This window comes from Macaca fascicularis, chromosome 1 (assembly GCF_037993035.2).
Source record: "Macaca fascicularis isolate 582-1 chromosome 1, T2T-MFA8v1.1".
NCBI lineage: Eukaryota > Metazoa > Chordata > Mammalia > Primates > Cercopithecidae > Macaca > Macaca fascicularis.
The window spans coordinates 225,867,865-225,887,855 of NC_088375.1; the positions used below are offsets into that span (position 1 = coordinate 225,867,865).

General features: G+C 46.8%; 1 protein-coding gene across 2 annotated transcripts in view; it reads right to left on the reverse strand.

The window, feature by feature from the left end:
* Nucleotides 1–3,085: 3,085 nt before the first annotated feature.
* Nucleotides 3,086–19,991, reverse strand: part of CA6 (carbonic anhydrase 6) — a 36,940-nt gene continuing 20,034 nt past the window's right edge. The window contains exons 6-8 of one of the 2 annotated variants that reach the window (XM_065530118.2): nt 15,620–15,777; nt 11,812–11,926; nt 3,086–3,263 (exon numbers count right to left, since the gene is read on the reverse strand). In XM_065530118.2, coding sequence (XP_065386190.1) covers nt 3,172–3,263; nt 11,812–11,926; nt 15,620–15,777 — 365 coding nt within the window. In that variant the 3' untranslated portion in view covers nt 3,086–3,171. Of the gene's footprint in view, nt 3,264–7,625; nt 8,181–11,811; nt 11,927–15,619; nt 15,778–19,991 lie in introns of those variants that run through there. The other variant, XM_045381265.2, reaches the window with a different exon arrangement.

Below are 19,991 nucleotides of genomic sequence, written 5' to 3' on the forward strand. Positions count from 1 at the left end.
GTCTTGCCAAACTGCTTTCAGAGTGGTTGGTTGTACCTGTTCACACTCCCAGCACTGGATGAAGATTGCTTCATTTTTCACATCCTCAGTTGCACTTGGTAGCATCAGACCTTAAAGTTTTTGCCAATCCCAGGTTGTGAAATGGTATCTCGTTGTGGTTTTCATTTTCACTGCCTTAATTACTATTGGTCATTCCTATTTCTCCTCCTGTAAATTGTCCATTCCCTGCTCCTTATGATTTTTCTCTTGGGTTGTTAATTGTTTTCTTTTTGATTTTTAGCATTTCTTCATATGAATGCTAATTCATTCATTCAGCACATTTTCACTGAGCATTGTACGTACCAGATAGTCTTCTCAGAGTGTTGGAGTTTATTGTGAAAAAGAAAACAAAAATCCCGTCTTCCTCATGGAGCTTACTGCTTCATGGCAAATTACACATTCTTCTGTGGCCTGAGTTTCCAGAAGCACAGGGTGTACTCGTATTTTGTGTTCAGTGATGTTAACGCTGCTCAGTGTTTCCAAAGGTTGTCCCTGATCCATAAAATAGAATAGAGTAGGATAGGATAGGATAGGATAGGATAGGATAGGATAGGATAGGATAGGATAGGATAGAAAAGAATGCAATATAGTGTAAAGATCCCATCAATCTCCCATCTAACAGTGTTGGAAACCAATCATGATCATTTTCTGGGTCCATTATTTCATTGAGGTTGCAAAATGACTCCTTCAGAATACACTAACTGGAATTCCTCCGAGAAGAACTCATCCTCACCAACTGTATAGGGTAGAAGAGTGGCCACCCCAAAACAGTGTCCCCCCAGAACCTGTGCATGTGACCTTATTTGGAAAAAGGGGGCTGGGTGGGGTGGCTCATGCCTGTACTCCCAGCTTTTGGGAGGTCAAGGAGGGCAAATCACTTGAGCTCAGGAGTTCCAGACCAGCCTGGGCAATAAAGTGAAACCCTGTCTCTATTAAAAAAAAAGAAAAAGAAAAAGAAAAAAAAAAACTGGTTTAATTAGCTGGGTGTGGTGGAGCGTGCCTGTAGTCCCAGTCACCTGGGAGGCTGATTTGGGAGGCTCACTTGAGCCTGGGAGGTTGAGAGGTTGAGGATGCAGTGAGATACGATTGTGTCACTGTCCTCTAGCCTGGGCAACAGAGGGAGACCACATCTTGAAAGAAAGAAAAAAAAAGAAAAACTGAGAAAGCAGGAGGAGGGAAGGAAGGAAGGGAGGGAGGGAAGGAGGGAGGGAAAGAAAGAAAGAAAGAGAAGGAAAGAAAGAAAGAAAGAAAGAAAGAAAGAAAGAAAGAAAGAAAGAAAGAAAGAAAGAAAGAGAGAGAGAAAGAAAGAAAGAGAGAGAAAGAAAGAAAGAGAAAGAAAGAAAGAAAGAAAAAGAAAGAAAGAAAGAAAAAGAAAGAGAAAGAAAGAAAAGAAAGAAAGAGATAAAGGGAAAGGCAAGGAAGAAAGACGGGAGGGAGGGAAAGGGAAGGGCAAAGAAGGAAGGAAAGAAGGAAGGAAGGAAGGAAGGAAGGAAGGAAGGAAGGAAGGAAGGAAAAAACAAAGAAAAGGATCTTTGCAGATGTAATCAAGTAAAGAATTTTGAGATGAAGTTCTGGATTATCCAAAAGGACCCTAAGTCCAATGACAAATGACCTTATAAGAGGAAAGCAGATGTACAAAGGCACAGAGAAAAGGGGGAAGACCACGTGAGGATGGCAGCAGAGACTGGAGTGATGCAGCCACAAGCCAAGGAATGCCCGTGACCACTAGAAGCTGGAAGAGACAAGGGAAGCCCCCAGCATCTTTGAGGGCAGCTTGGTCCTGCCAGCACCCTGATTTCAAATTTCTCGTGTCCAGAACTGTGAGAAAATAAATAAATTTCTGATATTTTAAACCATGCAGTTTGTGGTCATTTATTACAGCAGCCACAGGAAACTGATGCAACCAACCATGAGCTCTCTCAGCTACAGTGCGCACAGGGAAGGCAGGACATATACTTGACCCTTTCCTTCATTTGCCAATTTACAGAAAAATAAATGGTTTCCCTAGCAACCTCCAAAGTTGACCAGTGCATTTACTTTTGCTTATTTTTAGGACCATAATGAACTCATATATTTCTATATATTTAGTGTTTCAATTTTCAATCCATTGCAATTATTATTCTTTTTATGATATTGTTCTTTCGGATGCTTAAGTTGACCCAGGAGGCCCTTCAGGATGGCCCTAGTGTTTTTTGACATAAATCCAGTACTTAGATTTCTTGTTTTCCGGCCTAAAAAGATATCCCAGGTTCTTTCCAAATATGCTTTTTTTTTTTTTTTTTTTTTTTTTTTTTTTTTTTTTTTTGAGACAGGAGTCTTGATCTGTTGCACAGGCTGATCTCAAACTTCCAGTCTTAAATGATCCTCACAGTGCTGGCATTGCAGGAGTGAGCCACTGTGCCCAGCCCATCTTTTATATTCTTGTTCCACGTCTGGAATCAGTCATTTCTCCAAGGTTCCCTGATTCCTCGTAGTGAAAAATGGTATTTAGAAGCCACTATCTGGGCCAGGCACAGTGGCTCACGCCTGCAATCCCAGCACTTTGGGAGGCCGAGGCAGGTGGATGATTTGAGGTCAGGAGTTCAAGACCAGCCTTACCAACATGGCGAAACCCCGTCTCCACTAAAAATACAAAAATGAGCCGGGTTTGGTGGCGCACGCCTGTGACTGCAGCTACTTGGAAGGGTGAGGCAGGAGAAATCACTTGAATCCGAGAGGTGGAGATTGTAGTGAGCTGAGATCGTGCCACTGCGCTCCAGCCTGGGCAACAGAGCAAGACTCTGTCTCAAAAAAAAAAAAAAAAAAAAAAAACGGGAGCCGTTATCTGGTTATAAGGTGTTCATTGCTTGTAGGTTGTTTTTGTTGGTAGGACATTTCAGTGAAGAGACCTAGGAAATACATGCTTTTTAGAAAGAAAAAAAGAATTTATTGCCAAGTGCGATGGTGCATGCCTGTAGTCCCAGGTAGTTGGAAGGCTGAGGCAGGACAGCTCGAGCCCAGGAGTTCTGGGCTGCAGTGCACTGTGCCAATGGGGTGTCCACACTAAGTCTGGCACCAATATGGTGACCTCCCTGGAGCAGGGGACAACCAGGTTGCCTAAGGAGGGGTGAACCAGCCCAGGTCAGAAATGTATCAGGTCAAAACTCCTGTGCTGATCAGTAATGGGACCATGCCTGTGAATAGCCACTGCACTCCAGCCTGGGCAACATAACGAGGTTCTGTCCCTAAAAAAAAAAAAAAAAAAAAAAAAAAGACTTTATATATTTATACTGATATTCCTAAATTTATGATTACAGGGTTTTTTATCTAGCTTTGTCAATTTTTTTTTTTTCTTTTTTGAGACAGGGTCTTGTTTTGTCATCCAGGCTGGAGGGCAGTGATATAACCACGGCTCACGGCAGCCTTCACCTCCCCGGCTCAAGCAATCCTCCCACCTCAGCCTCCTGAGGAGCTGGGACCACAGGCATGGGCCACCATGCCTGGCTAAATTTTTATTTTTTGTAGAGATGAGGTCTCATGGTATTACCCAGGCTGGTCTCAAAGTCCTGGACTCCAGTGATCCTCCCACCTCAGCCTCCCAAAGTGCTGGAATTAAAGGTGTCAGCCATGAAGCACAGCCTGGTTTTTAAATTTGGATCTCTGTTTTTTATGCTGAAAACCTTGTTAGTAAGGACATTAACATCATTGTTTGTGCACATATAGTAGTAGAGGATAGTAACTGCACACACACACAATTTCAAAATAACAATACCAATATAATTATTAAGAGGATTCCTAAGTACTGTTTAAGATTCCTTGGTACTTCTTCTTGTCCTTAGGATACACTGCACCAGGTAGGTAGATGAAAACTACTGTGTCTAAAATAACATGAAAAAATCCTTCAGTGTTTCTGTCACCAGCCCTAAGTACAATTGTTCAGTTGTTCCGCTATATTTTTATGTTGAAACATAACTCGCGTTTTATGTTTCAGGAATGCTTTTTTCCTTACTTACTTAATTTTGCTTTGCAATTACATAAAGCCTAATGTTCCAAAGTCAAAACTACCAAACAGGGTACATCCAGAAAACTCTACCTTCCCACCCCACCCTCCGCACCTTCCCCTGCCTTCTCTTTTTAGGAAACCATTTTAAGTTATTTTTGATTTCTTTCTCCCTTGTTTGTGCTTGAAAACATAAACAAATACTTAACTATTTTCGTATTCCTAACTCTTCTTGTGCCATCTGTAAAATTGCTTTTTGCAGGCTTAAAAATGTAGCCTACAGTCCAAGCGCAGTGGCTCATGCCTGTAATCCCAGCACTTTGGGAGGCCAAAGTGTGCAGATCATATGAGGTCAGGAGTTCGAGACCAGCATGGCCAACATGGCAAAACCCCTTCTCTATTAAAATTACAAAAATTAGCCAGGGCGTTGGTGGCATGCACCTGTAATCCCAGCTTCTCAGGAGGCTGAGACAGAAGAATCACTTGAGCCTGGGAGGCAGAGGTTGCAGTGAGCTGAGATCACGCCACTGCACTCCAGCCTGGGTGACAGAGCGAGACTCCATCTCAAAAAAAAAAAAAAATGTAGCCTAGAGATTATTCCCTATGCAGTTCTCTGCTGTATGAATAGTCCTGGTTTAGTCAACCAATCCCCAGCTGATGGACATTTGCAGTGTTTCCTGTATTTTCCTGTAAATAAGGTCAGCATGAATGGCTTTTTTGCAAGTCTCTTTCTTTCTTTTTTTTTTTTTTTTTTTTTTTTGAGACGGAGTCTCACGCTGTTGCCCAGGCTGGAGTGCAGTGGCGCTATCTCGGCTCACTGCAAGCTCCGCCTCCCGGGTTCCCGCCATTCTCCTGCCTCAGCCTCCTTAGTAGCTGGGACTACAGGCGCCCACCACCGCGCCCGGCTAATTTTTTGTATTTTTAGTAGAGACGGGGTTTCACTGTGGTCTCGATCTCCTGACCTTGTGATCCGCCCGCCTCGGCCTCCCAAAGTGCTGGGATTACAGGCTTGAGCCACCGCGCCCGGCTCTTTTTTTTTTTTTTTTTGAGATGGAGTCTCACTCTGTCGCCAGGCTGGAGTACAGTGGCACGATCTTGGCTCACTGCAACCTCTGCCTCCCAGGTTCAAGCGATTCTCCTGCCTCAGCCTCCCGAGTAGCTGGGATTACAGGTGTCTGCCACCATGCCCGGCTAATTTTTTTGTATTTTTAGTAGAGACAGGGTTTCACCATGTTGGCCAGGATAGCCTCAATCTCCTGATCTCATGATCCACCCACCTCGGCCTCCCAAAGTGCTGGGATTATAGGTGTGAGTCACCGCGCCCGGCCACAATTCTCTCTTAAGGATAGACTTTCAGGGGTGGGAGGGCTGGATCCCTGAGCGCAGGTGAGTGTAATCCCATGTTCATCTTCATTTCCTTGTCTCCCTCCCCACAGGAATATAAGTAAGCTCTTTGGCTGTACGGTCCACTCTTGCATCTCTCATTCATTATAGACACGCATTATCTGGTGGAAAGAATGAATCTCGCCATGTCATTCCCCTGCAGAAACCCTGCAGTCTCTGCCATCACCCACAGGGTAAAATCCGAAACCCTTTAGTGGCACAGAAGATACTAGTGATGGCCTGACCTCCCCTGGCCACACCCCCGCTTTCCGTGCCAGCATCCTTGAACTTGGTCCTCTGACCACGCCAAATCGCTTCCACTTCCCTTTCCGTCAGCACATGCTACACTCTCGGGTTACAATAACCCCGCCCCTCTCTGACTTGGTTCCCCAGGTGAACTCTTTTTCAGCCTTCAAAACCTAGGCCAAGCACCTGGATTTTAAACGTAGGCGTTCCCTCCACAGTACGGAGATACGATGATTGCTTATTTCAGTGTCTGTCCTGCTCACCAGACTCGAGCTGTAGGAGTGTGGGAGCTGTCCTCACCCATCTCTGGAACCCCCAGCAGTTAGTGCTATGTCGGGCTCAGAGCAGGTGCACAAGAAAGCTTGTTGAGAAAATGAAAGGGAGGCTTCCTATAGTTAAAACAATGTGGGTACAAAAGACCTGAGTTCAAGTGCTGGCTTTTCATCTGCCACCTAGGAGATCTCGGGCAAGTCGACATCTTGGTTTGCTTTCTGTAAACTGGGGATAATGCAAGTTCACTGAGGGTGGCCGTTGGGGCTGAGGGCAGTCACATGTGGTGGAAGTGCTTAGGATATCATAAATAATGACATGGAAAAATAAAGGTGGTAACAAGAGCAGAAGAAATTCAGAAGAGCCAGAGCGATCTCAATCAGAGGCGAGGAGGAAGCTAGGGCGTGGGTAAGGAAGGGGCATCGATGAAGGGAATGCATAAGTGACCAAGAAAAATAGTAGCAGCCAGGTGTGGTGGCTCACGCCTATAATTCCAGCACCTTGGTAGACCAAGGTAGGAAGATTGCTTGAGCCCAGGAGGCTGAGACTACCATGAAGCTAGGATCACTACTGCTCTCCAGCCTGGGCAACAAAGCTAGACCCTGTCTCAAAAAAATAAAACTAAAAATAAAAAATATTGGTCACTCTCAGTGTTATTTAATGAAGCCACAGCCCTATGGGCCCTGTGGGGTCATGTTATCATCCCACATAACTAATGGGATGCCTGAACCTGGGTCTGGTAACAACACCCAGGCACTATTTGACCAACAAGGTGGTTTGCAGTGAGGTCCCCTCTCTTCCTTCCTTCTGTCCTGGGAGCCCTTCTTCTTTCTCATCTCCTGTTTCTCTTTGACTAACAGCCCCTGCTCCAAATTCCCCCACTGATAAATTCTCAATGTAAGAATCTCTTCCTAGACCAGGGGCAGTAGCTCATGCCTATAATCCCAACACTTTGGGAGGCCAAGGCGGGAGGATCACCTGAGATCAGGAGTTTGAGACCAGCCTGGCCAACATGGTGAAACCCCATCTCTACTAAAAATACAAAAATTAGCTGGACATGGTGGTGTGCGCCTGTAATCCCAACTACTCAGGAGGCTAAGGCAGGAGAATTGCTTGAACCCAGGAGGCAGAGGTTGCAGTAAGATTGTAACACTGGATTCCAGCCTGGGCAACAAAGTGAGACTCTGTCTCAAAGGAGAAAAAAAAAGGCTGGGCGCAGTGGCTCACGCCTGTAATCCCAGCACTTTGGGAGGCTGAGGTGGGCGGATCACAAGATCAAGAGATCAAGACCATCCTGGGCAACATGGTGAAACCCCATCTCTACTAAAAATACAAAAAATTAGCTGGGCGTGGTGGTGCGCACCTGTAGTCCTAGCTACTCAGGGAGGCTGAGACAGGAGAATTGCTTGAACCCAGGAGGTGGAGGTTGCAGTGAGCCGAAATAGTGCCACTGCACTCCAGTCTGGCAATAGAGTGAGACTCCATCTCAAAAAAATAAGCAACAGCAACAAAAAACACCTCTCTCCTTTTTATTAATCTTATTAATTTATTAATCTTTATTAATCCCTCCCACCTTGATCTCTATGCCTTCACCTGTGTGTGGTGTTGGAGGGGGGGAAGTGGGGAGGGAGTGGGGGGGAGAAGGGGGGCAGTGGGAGGTGGGCAGGACAAAAGAAGGGATATTTGAAGTGATACAAAATAATAGAAATTTTTTAATGACAAATTTCCAAAATTATTTTATTACGTCTAATGCTAAAGGAAAGGTCAGGCTGGTTTATAATTTAGACAGGTCAACATATATGATTTGATAGGAGAATAGTTAGGGTTCTATTTCCTTTAACTTTCTATTCCAATCAATTTCCACTGGTGATGTCTAACTCAGATCCCTTCTCGTGAACTGAAGCCACCTCACTTCCTGTCCAGGACGATAGCATCTCACTTCCTGTCCAGGACGATAGCATCTCACTTCCTGTCCAGGATGATAGCATCTCACTTCCTGTCCAGGATGACAGTTTCCTCTCTTTTAATCGGAAGCTCAACAGCTGCCCCAGGGGGAGCAGCCTGTTCCAGACACACATGGTCTCTTAGACAGGGCAGGGTGTGGCTGCAGGGGACAGGCGCCTCTTCTGGTTAGGTCAGACTTCAAGCTAGTTAATATTGAATATTCCTCTTAGCTTTCCTCAGTTCAATGCTCTTCTTAAGTACTCAAGAATTTCCTCAATCTTACGTAGGTAAAACTGGAATTCGGAGCCTAGAGTATATTCTGTGAAAAGAAGAGTTAGTTGGAAATGGTTAAACCTTGTACAGTCCTCACAAAAACAGAGAAGGGGGACGGCCAGTTACCATACCCACATCGTATTTTTGGGAAGTCTTTTGATTCCTTAGAATGCTCTCCGTGTGCCCAGTACATTGTCTTTATGCGTCTTCACTGTGTTTGAACTCAGGCTTCTAGGCTGCCGGGAGCCAAGGGGTGGCGTGTTGACGTGAGCTTTACTCTTGGATTTTGTTTTCTCCCGTGATGCCAGGTGGCCCTTGCCTGAGGGGATATAGTATAGAGGTGTTTTCTAGTAAATAAATTGCAAGAGGTCCGTATTTGGCCATCGTCTTGTTTTTGTAGCTGACCTTTGGTTTCTCAGGTCATGCCTTCCGGACGGGTGAATCCTATCAACCCCACTGGGGTACAGTTCTCTACAGAGCAGTGCAATACCATGAGTAATGCAGCTGGATTGACCAGAGCCAATCACCGCTACATAGAAATCTGGGCCTGGCCAGGCGCGATGGATCATGCCGGGTAATCCCAGCACTTTGGGAGGCTGAAGTGGGTGGATTGCTTGAGCTCAGGAGTTCGAGACCAGCCTGGGCCACATGGCCAAACCCCATCTCTACAAAAAAATACAAAAATTAGCTGGGTGTGGTGGTACATGCTACTCCCAGCTACTTGGGAGGCTGAGGTAGGAGGACTGCTTGAGCCCTGGAGGTCATGGCTGCAGTGAGCCAAGATCAAGCCATTGCACTCCAGTCTGGGCAACAGAGCAAGACTCTGCCAAAAAAAAAGAAAAAGAAAGAAAGAGGGAGAGAAGGAAGGAAGGAAGGAAGGAAGGAAGGAAGGAAGGAAGGAAGGAAGGAAAAGAAAGAAAGAGAGAGAAAGAGAGAGAGAGAGAGAAGAAAAGAAAAGAAAAGAGAGGGAATCTGGGTCTGAGGGAAGGTGGGCCAAGATGATGCCCAGTTCTCTGTTCTATAATGAGCAAAGGGAGGCCACAATTCAGGTTCCCTGGGGGTAAGGAAGCCCTCTGATGCTGAACTGGGAGTTGAAGTAATAAATCCTGAACAGCGATTCTCAGTGGACCTACAGACAAATCACCACATGGAGTACCTCAGTCTGGGGCCGGTACCTAGAACATCTGAGCCCCCTCGTGAGGAGACGCTAGAGTGACCCTCTAATGGAGAAAGCATTTCAGATGTGGCATATTGAAAGATACGCAGTCTGTTGGTGCCTATTGCCAGAATAGTGTAAAATTGTTTTAGGGAAAGCAGGGGAAACGTGGCAACATTTAGAACAAGAAGACAGGCCAGGCACAGTGACTCACACCTGTAATCCCAGCACTTTGGGAGGCAGGGCAGGCAGATCACCTGAGGTCAGGAGTTCAAGACCAGCCTAACCAACATGGTGAAATCCCATCTCTACTAAAAATACAAAAATTAGCCTGGTGTAGGGGGGCATGCCTATAATTCCAGCTACTCAGGAGGCTGAGGCAGGAGAATCGCTTGAATCCGGGAGGCAGGGGTTACAGTGAGCCCATGAGATTGTGCCACTGCACTCCAGCCTGGGCGACAGAGTGAGAGACTCCAAAAGAATTAGGAGACAGATGCATGAGTCTAAGCTCCCTTTGGTCAGCCTGCTTGCAGTTGGACCTGTTAAAGACGACATTGCCTTTGGAAAAAAGAATTCTTGCTGTTAATGTTGTATATAGCACAGTATGGAGAAATGATCACTATAGCTGACGTCAGTTTTTTTCCTCTGCTAGTATTGTAATGGAGGAGTGAATTGTATTGGAGGATTGAATTGTGTTGGAGGAAACAATATAGAAAACACCTATATCCCCTGTTAATTCAATAAGTGAACCAGGAAGGAAAGGTGGGGAGAAAATCACAAATAGGCCTTATTGGGGTGGGGGGTGGAAATTTAAGTTTTTTTTTTTTTGAGACGGAGTCTTGCTCTGTCGCCCAGGCTGGAGTGCAGTGGCGCCATCTCAGCTCACTGCAGCTCCGCCTCCTGGGTTCACGCCATTCTCCTGCCTCAGCCTCCCGAGTAGCTGGGACTACAGGCGCCCGCCACCTTGCCCGGCTAATATATTTAGTAGAGACGGGGTTTCACCATGTTAGCCAGGATGGTCTCGATCTCCTGACCTCGTGATCCACCTGTCTCGGCCTCCCAAAGTGCTGGGATTACAAGCGTGAGCCACCACGCCCGGCAGAAATTTAAGTTTTAAAAGGTACATATAAAGGTGGGATAAGGCCGAATGAGGTGGCTCGTGCCTATAATCCCAGCACTTTGGGAGGCTGAGTGGGGAGGATTGCTTGAGGCCAGGGGTTTGAGACCAGGCTGAGCAACATAGTAAGATTTCATCTCTACAAAAAATACAAAAAAAATTAGCTGGCTGTGGTGGTGTGTACCTGCAGTCTCCATTACTGGGGAGGCAGAGGTGGGAGGATCGCTTGAGCCTAGACGGTTGAGGCTGCAGTGAGCTGTGATTGTGCCACTAAGCACCAGCCTGGGTAACAGAGTAAGACCTTGTCTCAAAAAAGAAAAAAAAAAAAAGTGGGATAATATTGAGAAAACAATATTGATAGGATACTGATTCTACTGTATTGAAAAATATAAAAGTATCAGGAATGGTTAACAGAATGGGCTATAAAGACAATGGATTCACCACAACTTTACAGAAAGCAGACAAAATAAAGATGAGGAGGCTGTGAAATATTTACATTCTTGCCAACACAGAAACAAGGTGAGCCAAGGACACAGTTGGAGCCTGATCCAAGGAACTGGAGGCTGCAGCAGAGGCTGGCCTGCCTGCACCTACTTCCAGCACGCTGGGGTCTGGGGCCTGCGCCCCAGGCAGATGCCGTGAACAATATGTGGTCTAGTTAACTCCACCTTGAGAGAATGTATAGGAGGCGTTGGGGGTGGGTTCATAACACAGACTACGATCAAGCGGTGCAGGAAATAATCTCAGTGGGGTTAATAAGGTTAACTTGGCCAGGTGCAGTGGCTCACGCCTGTAATCCCAGGACTTTGGGAGGCCGAGGTGGGCACATCACTTGAGGTCAGGAGTTTGAGACTAGCCTGGCCAACATGGAAAAACCCCATTTCTGTTAAAAAAAAAAAAAGCTGGGTGTGGTGGCAGGTGCTTGTAATCCCAGCTACTGGGGAGGCTGAGGCAGGAGAATCACTTGAACCCAGGGGGCGGAGGTTGTAGTAAGACGAGATTGTACCCCTGCACTCCGGCCTGGGTGACGGAGCGAGACTCTGTCTCAAAAAAAAAAAAAAAAAAAAAAAAAAGGTTAACTTGAACCTACACTCTTATGAGAGCTTCTGGATGTTGTGGTCTTTTTGCTTCTCCTGCTGTCTCTAGCCAAGGCTATGTAGGTAATAAATCACGTAGCTGTCTCTCCTGATCGTCTCTTGTGTTCTACTCACTGGCATCCCTGCCTGGACTGGGAAAAAGTGATCACCCTCTGCCCAAGCCCCGTGCAGCTTGGCCCACCTGAGCCTCCCGCTACTGAAATGACTCTCCTTCCCTTACTATTGCCGGAAGAGATGGGTCCACCTAGAGGAAGGAGCAAAACAGGAGTTAAACTGCAGAACATGATCCAGAATCAGTCTCACTCACCCTGATTTGGGAAGCTGGATTCCACTACTCTGTGGTTCAGGGGCTGGGTCCTGCGGTAATCGTTTTGGATGGTCTTGTTGTGGTGATCCAGTAAGGAATTCTCCAGCTTCCAAACCTGGGGGCAACATGAGTGCATGATGGAGGGGAAGAGGCACTGGGTAATTTAAAAGAAATAACAATTGGCCGGGCGAGGTGGCTCACGCCTGTAATCCTAGCACTTTGGGAGGCCGAGACGGGCGGATCACGAGGTCAGGAGATGGAGACCATCCTGGCTAACATGGTGAAACCCCGTTTCTACTAGTAATACAAAAAAATTAGCCAGGCGTGGTGGCGGGCACCTGTGGTCCCAGATGCTGGCAAGGCTGAGGCAGGAGAATGGTGTGAACCTGGGAGGCGGAGCTTGCAGTGAGCCAAGATCGCACCACTGCACTCCAGCCTGGGCGATAGAGCAAGACTCTGTCTCAAAAAAAAAAAAAAAAAAAAAAAAAGCAATAACAATTGGCTGGGCACAGTGGCTCACACCTGTAATCCCAATACTTTGGGAGGCCAGGGTGGGTGGATCACTTGAGCTCAGGAGTTAGAGACCAGCCTGGCCAACATGGTGAAACCCCTTCTCTACTAAAAATACCAAAATTAGCTGATCATGGTCATGTGCACCTGTAATCCCAGCTACTCAGGAGGCTGAGGCAGGAGAATCACTTGAACCTGGGAGGCAGAGGCTGCAGTGAGCCAATATCACACAACCGCGCTCCAGCCTGGGAGACAGAGCGGAACTCTGTCTCAAAAACAAAAGAAAAAGAATTAACAACTGGGCTAGAACTCGGATTTATATAACCCTGATGAAGCAACTGTAAGAAGATCTCAAGTCCAGGGGAGGTTCTGGGTGCTGTGTCAGGCATTATTCCAGAACTAATCTATCCGTGCATTCTTCCAACAGAATCTCTCTTTTCAGCTTTTTATATGAGTATTTGTCCAATAGTAGAAAGGAGAGAAAGAAGTAAGCAGAAATACATCAAGTGGCAAACTCAATTTTTGTTTTTCTGAAAATATCAGGGTTTTTTTGTTTGTTTGTTTGTTTTTGAGATGGAGTCTCGCTCTGTCGCCAGGCTGGAGTGCAGTGACACAATCTCAACTCACTACAACCTCCACCTCCCGGGTTCACATTATTCTCTCCTGCCTCAGCCTCCTGACTAGCTGGGACTACAGGCACCCACCACCACACCCAGATAATTTTTATATTTTTAGTAGAGATGGGGTTTCACCATGTTGGCCAGGCTGGTCTCAAACTCCTCAGGTCATTCACCCTCCTCAGTCTCCCATCGTGCTGGAATTACAGGTGTGAGCCACCTCACCTGGCCTGAAAATGTCCGTATTTTGTCTATATCCTTGAAAAGCATTTTTGCTGCACATACAATTCTATATTGGCTATTTTTTTCCCTCAGCACTTTGAAATTATGTTTCCACTCCCTTCTGACTTTCACTGTCGCTATGTTGAATCAACTCTCTGTCTAATAAGACTCTTTTCATGATAATCTGTCTTTTCTTTCTGGCTAATTTTTAAATTATTTCTTTGTCTTTGATGATTTCACTGTGATGTGTTTAGTACAGGGTGTTGTGTACACAAACACACACACATATATATATATATATATACACACCTAGAGAGAGAGAGAGAGAGAAACTAATTGGCATTCTTGAATATATGACTTGGTATCTCTTCCTGAAAATTGGCAGTCCATATTTTGTCAAATCACGACTCTTCCCTATTCTGCCTCTCTTCTCCTTCTAGGATTTCGATTAGACATTTACTAGACCTTTCCAGTACACTATGTCTCTTCACTTCTTTTCATAGTTCCTTCTCTTTCTCTCTGTGCTGCATTCTAGATGGTGTTATTGGCCGTCTCCAATTTACTAATTCTCTCAAACTGTATCTAACATGCTATCAAACCCATTCATTGGGTTATTTTTTGTTTTTGTATTTTTGTTTTTTTGAGATGGAGTCTTGCCCTGTCACCCAGGCTGGAGTGCAATGGTGTGATCTCAGCTCACTGCAACCTCTGCCTCCTGGGTTCAAGCAATTCTCCTGCCTCAGCCTCCTGAGTAGCTGGGATTATAGGCTCGCGCCACTGCGCCCAGCTGATTTTTTGTATCTTTAGTAGAGACAGGGTTTCACCATGTTGGCCAGGCTGGTCTAGAACCCCTGACCTCATGATCAGCCTGCTTTGGCCTCCCCAAGTGCTGGGATTACAGGCGTTGAGCCACCATGCCTGGCCAATTTTTTGTTGTTTTGTTTTTGTTTTTGTTTTTGTTTTGAGACAGGGTTTTGCTCTGTTGCCCAGGCTGGAGTGCAAGTGGTGCGATCTCAGCTCACTGCAAACTCCAACTCCTGGGTTTAAGTGATTCTTCCACCTCCCGAGTAGCTGGGATTACAGGCGCCCACCACCACGACTGGATAATTTTTTGTACTTTTAGTAGAGATGGGGTTCCACCATGTTGGCCAGGCTGATCTCAAACTCCTGACCTCAGGTGATCCACCTACTTTAGCCTCCCAAAGTGCTGGGATTATAGGCATGAGCCACCGCGAGTGACCTGGATTATTAATTTTTGATACTGATTTTCCATTTCTAGAAATTCTATTTGTGTTTTTGTACCAAGTCTGGATGTCCATTTTTAGACTTTTTTGTTCTTTGCTCATATTTAAACCTCTTATTTATTTATACATATTAAACATTCTTATGTCCTATTAATTGTCTGATAATTCCACTAAGTGAAATCTTTGTAGGTCCGATTCTGCTGGTTCTCATTTATAATGTCTTTTTTTCTCATATGTTTTGTATTTTTTTTCTTAATTGAGCTAATTTCAGGTAACTTGCTTTGTGAAAATTCTTCCAGGTCTGGATTTAAGCTCATTTTTTCCAGAGACAATTTACCATTTGCTTGTCAGGTGTCTGGGGGCACTTCCAGCCTGACTGGCAACATTGTGGGGTGTGGGTGTCCTTGAGCAGGGGTCTCTTCCACCTTTCTCTAAGGAAATGAAAAGTTTAAGAAAAGGAGATGGCCAAGCGCAGTGGCTCACACCTGTAATCCCAGCACTCTGGGAGGCTAAGACAGGCAGATTGCTTGAACCCAGGAGTTTGAGACCTGCCTGGGCAACATGGTAAAACTCTGTCCCTACTGAAAACAAAAACTAGGGCTGGGCACGGTGGCTCAAGCCTATAATCCCAGCACTTTGGGAGGCCGAGACAGGCGGATCACAAGGTCAGGAGATCGAGACTATCCTGGCTAACACGGTGAAACCCCGTCTTTACTAAAACGTACAAAAAAACTAGCCGGGCGAGGTGGCGGGCGCCTGTAGTCCCAGCTACTCGGGAGGCTGAGGCAGGAGAATGACGTAAAAAAGCCGAGATTGCGCCACTGCACTCCAGCCTGGGTGACAGAGCGAGACTCTGTCTCAAAAAAAAAAAAAAAAAAAAAAAAAAAAAAAAAAACACAAAAACTAGCCGGGCGTGGTGGTGCATGCCTGTAGTCCCAGCTACTTGGGAGTCTGAGGCAGGAGAATTGCTTGAACCTGGGAGGCGGAGATTGCAGTGAACCAAGACTGTGCCATGGCACTCCAGCCCGGGTGACAAAGTGAAACTCTGTCTCAAAAAAAAAAAAAAAAGGTTGGATAGATGAGGCACAGTAGCCCTGCACACAGAAAACACCGTAGGACCCCCCAGTTGTTGACGTTCGTTGAGATGCTGGGGAGCACCCTTGTTAACCAGGCAGTCAAATGGGAAGGCTTCGGCAAAGCCATGCCATACGTTACCTGTGTCCTGGAGAGCTTGACAAAATCCACCAGCACAAACCAGTGGACGTTCTCGGTACAGGGAGGCGTGGTGAGTGAGCCGTCGTAGCTGTAGTAGTGCTGGAGGTTCTTGGGCAGCATGTCCCGAATGTCAAGGCCAGTCAGGGTTGTTGTTTGTCCTGACCAAGAAGACAGAAGGTAACAGAATGTCAGGGACCACCGCTGCCCCTCAGGAGGACAGCTCAGGCCCAGGCCTCGCCAGGTTCCAATCTCTCGAGTTCAGCAGAATATAGAAGCTGATGATTAGGAAACAATTTCCCAGTTTACTTCTCCCTGGAAGGGATTGAGGGGAGAGACTTTGGGGATAGATGCACTCAGACACCTCCTCCTGGCTGAGTGCTCTTGGCTGCGTGCTCGCTCTGCGGCTGTTTTCTCATCTGTGGAATAGTCAGCAGGATTGCTGTGAGGGTAAGGAGGTAACGTCTGGAAAGCAGCTGGCATTGAACCACTACATAGGGAAGGACTCCTAAGTGTAACTGCTGCGGTCACCATTATCATGGCTAGGCAGAGGACACATTTTATGATTAATGAAAGAAATAAATATGGCCCCTGGAGACTTCTGGGTAAGTGCCCACAAAGAAAGACCAAAATGCCTTGGTTTGGGCTCATTGAGAAGTGGGTAGACAGCAGTTGTAAATGCAGAATCAGGCCGGGTGCAGTGGCTCACGCCTGGAATCTCAACACTCTGGGAGGCCAAGGCGGGGAGGATTGCTTGGGGCCAAGAGTTCAAGACCAGCCTGGGCAACACAGGGAGGCCCCATCTCTACAATAAGTTTAAAAAAACATTTTTTTTTAAATAATAAATGCAGAATCAGAACCAAGCCAGGGTCCAGGTGTAGGCATTTGGTCCTGAGCTCCTCCTGCCACGCCTGCTGGGAACCAAGCCCAGCCATAGGTGGGGCGTAGGGAGGGGCCACTTCCACCAGGGCCTGCAAAGCTCCTACAGGAGCCACATCTGCTCCTGCTCTAGAGTGGCCCTTGTTCCATTCATGTCAACGACGCTGAGCCCCTGAGCTCAGCACGAGACTCTCGAGGCAACACAGGATTGAGCTGGGTTTTGCTTCACTTTCCCCGAGCGCTTTTGCGCTTCTTAAAGGCAGAGAATATAGTTTTGAGACATATGTAGATAGGCCTGTTCAACCAAGGCCACAATGTCTCAGGGTGCACAAGCCCATGAGTAGGCAAAAGAGTTCTAAGTTTTATCATTATTGGAAGATTTCAAGACATAACCTCCAAAAGGACTCTGTGGTAGAGATTTATTTTTGTAACTCTAACGTATTTAAGTGAAAGCCAAGAATTCCAGAATCATGATGCAGCCACTATAGAAAATAGTATAATGGTTCCTCAAAAAATAAACATATGGCCAGGTGTGGTAGCTCACACCTGTAATCCCAGCACTCTGGGAGGCCAAGGCGGGTGGATCACTTGAGGTCAGGAGTTAGAGAACAGCCTAGCCAACATGGTGAAATCCCATCTCTACTAAAAATACAAAAATTAGCTGAGCATGGTGGCACGTGCCTGTAATCCCAGCTACTCGGGAGGCTGAGGCAGGAGGAGTGCTTGAACTTGGGATGCGGAGGTTGCAGTGAACCAAGATCGAGCCACTGCACTCCCACCTCAGAGAGACTCTGTCTCAAAAACCAAAACAAAACAAACAAAAAAAAAATTAAAAAAACATAAGTTCCCACATGACTCAGCAATTCAACTCCTATCTCCCCAAAAGAAATGAAAGCAGGAACTCAAAGAGATACTTGTACACCCATATTCATATTCATTGCAGCGTCACCTCGCTAAAAGATGGAAGCCACCCAAATGCTCACCGGTAGATAAATGGATAAACAAAATATCATACTCCCTTCAGCCCTTTTTTTTTTTTTTTTTTGAGGCAGAGTCTCACTCTGTCCCCCAGACTGGAGTGCAGTGGCGCAATTTCAGCTCACTGCAACCTCCGCCTCCCGGGTTCAAGCGATTCTCCTGCCTCAGCCTCCTGAGTAGCTGGGATTACAGACACCTGCCATTAACACCCGGCTAATTTTTGTATTTTTAGTAGAGATGGGGTTTCACCATGTTGGCCAGGCTGGTCTCAAACTCCTGACCTCAAGTGCTCCGCCAGCCTTAGCCTCCCAAAGCACTGGGATTACAGGTGTGAGCCACCTCACCCAGCCACTTCAGCCTTAAAAAGGAATGAAATTCTGATAACATGCTATAATGTGGGTGAACCTAAAAGACATTATGCTAAGTGAAATAATCCAGACCAAAAAAAAAAAAAAAAAAAAGATAAATACTGTATGATTCTACTTATATGAGGTACCTAGAATAGTCAAATTCTTAGAGACAGAAACTGTGGTTACCAGAAGCTGGAAGGGGAGATGGGGAGTTACTGTTGAACGGGTACAGAGTTTCAGTTTAGGAAGATGACAAAAGTTCCAGCAATGGAGGGGTGTGATGGTTGCACCACAATGTGAAAGTACTTAATGCTACTGAACTGTACATTTAAAATGGTTTAAGTTGTAAATTTGTTGTTGTTTGAGATGTTGTCTCACTCTGTCACCCAGGCTGGAGTGCAATGGCACAATCTCAGCTTGCTGCAAACTCCACCTCCCAGGTTCAAGCGATTCTCCTGCCTCAGCCTCCCAAGTAGCTGGGATTACAGGCACCCGCCACCACGCCTGGCTAATTTTTGTATTTTTAGTAGAGACGGGGTTTCACCATGTTGGCCAGACTGGTCTCAAACTCCTGACCTCAGGTGATGGGCCCGCCTCAGCCTCCCAAAGTGCTGGGAGGTGTGAGCCACCGCTCCCGGCCTTAAGTGGTAAGTTTTAATTCAGGCTGTGGGACTGCGTGGAGTCACTGAGATGAGACAGAGCCTGACTCCACCCAACACTTAGAGCAGGAGCCAGAGAGTGAGAGGGCGGAGCTGGGGTGCTGCGGACCACCCTTTGAAGGTAAACTAAGACAAGAGAAGAAGAGTGGCCCATAGATTTGCCCACCACTCCGGCTCGGTGGAGCAGGGGCAGCTCAGGGTGGGGTGGGTGAGAAAGGAGAACAGGACTATTCTATGACCTTTCAAGGGGAGCCAGAGAACTGGGGGGCAACTGGAGAATGGTAAAGTCAGGAGATACATTTGTTTGCTTGTGTTTGGAGGTGGGAGGCATTAGGGCAGATGTGTGTGCTGAACAGTAGGCTTTTTTTTTTTTTTTTTTTTTTTTTTTTTGAGACGGAGTCTCGCTCTGTCACCCAGGCTGGAGTGCAGTGGCCGGATTTCAGCTCACTGCAAGCTCCGCCTCCCGGGTTCACGCCATTCTCCTGCCTCAGCCTCCGGAGTAGCTGGGACTACAGGCGCCCGCCACCTCGCCCGGCTAGTTTTTTGTATTTTTTAGTAGAGACGGGGTTTCACCGGGTTAGCCAGGATGGTCTCGATCTCCTGACCTTGTGATCCGCCCGTCTCGGCCTCCCAAAGTGCTGGGATTACAGGCTTGAGCCACCGCGCCCGGCCTGAACAGTAAGCTTTAATAAAGAGTAAGACATCAACGATGCAGGCCGGGCGCAGTGGCTCGCGCCTGTAATCCCAGCACTTTGGGAGGCTGAGGTGGGCAGATCACGAGGTCAGGAGATCGAGATCATCCTGGCCAACATGGTGAAACCCTGTCTCTACTAAAATACAAAAAATTAGCCAGGCGTGGTAGTGTGTGCCTGTAATCCCAGCTACTCAGGAGGCTGAGGCAGGGGAATCACTTGAACCCGGGAGGCGGAGGTTGCAGGGAGCTGAGATCGTGCCACTGCACTCCAGCCTGGTGACAGAGCGAGACTCCATCTCAAAAAAGAAAAAAGAGAAATCAGTGATGCAGAAGAGAGGGGAGAGAATGGCAGGAAAGGAGGCCCTGAGCGTGGAAGAGGAGTGGGGTTGGGGCCCACATGGGAGGGGTGGTGTTGACAAGAGCAGGGATTTGTCATCCATTGCAGCTAAAGAAGGGACGTGGAATTTGGTCCAGATGCACATGGGTTAAGGAGTGGAGTGTTTCTGGCCTGTGGCTTCTGCCTTCTCAATGGAGTGAGCGTGGGAGCATCAGCTCCAGGGGAGTTGCTGGAGCCCGGGCACAGGGGCTTCAGGAGAGAGGAGAAAGCGTGTGACAAGAATTTGGGAGGTCAGAAAGAAAATGCCCAGGGTGGTACTTTAGGATTTCTGGGCACTGTTCATATTTGTAGCTATAAATAAAAAAATAATACCAGTTGACCAGGTGCAGTGGCTCATGCCTATAATCCCAAAACTCTGGGAAGTTGAGGCGGGCGGATCACTTAAGCCTAGGAGTTGAAGACCAGCCTGAGAACATGG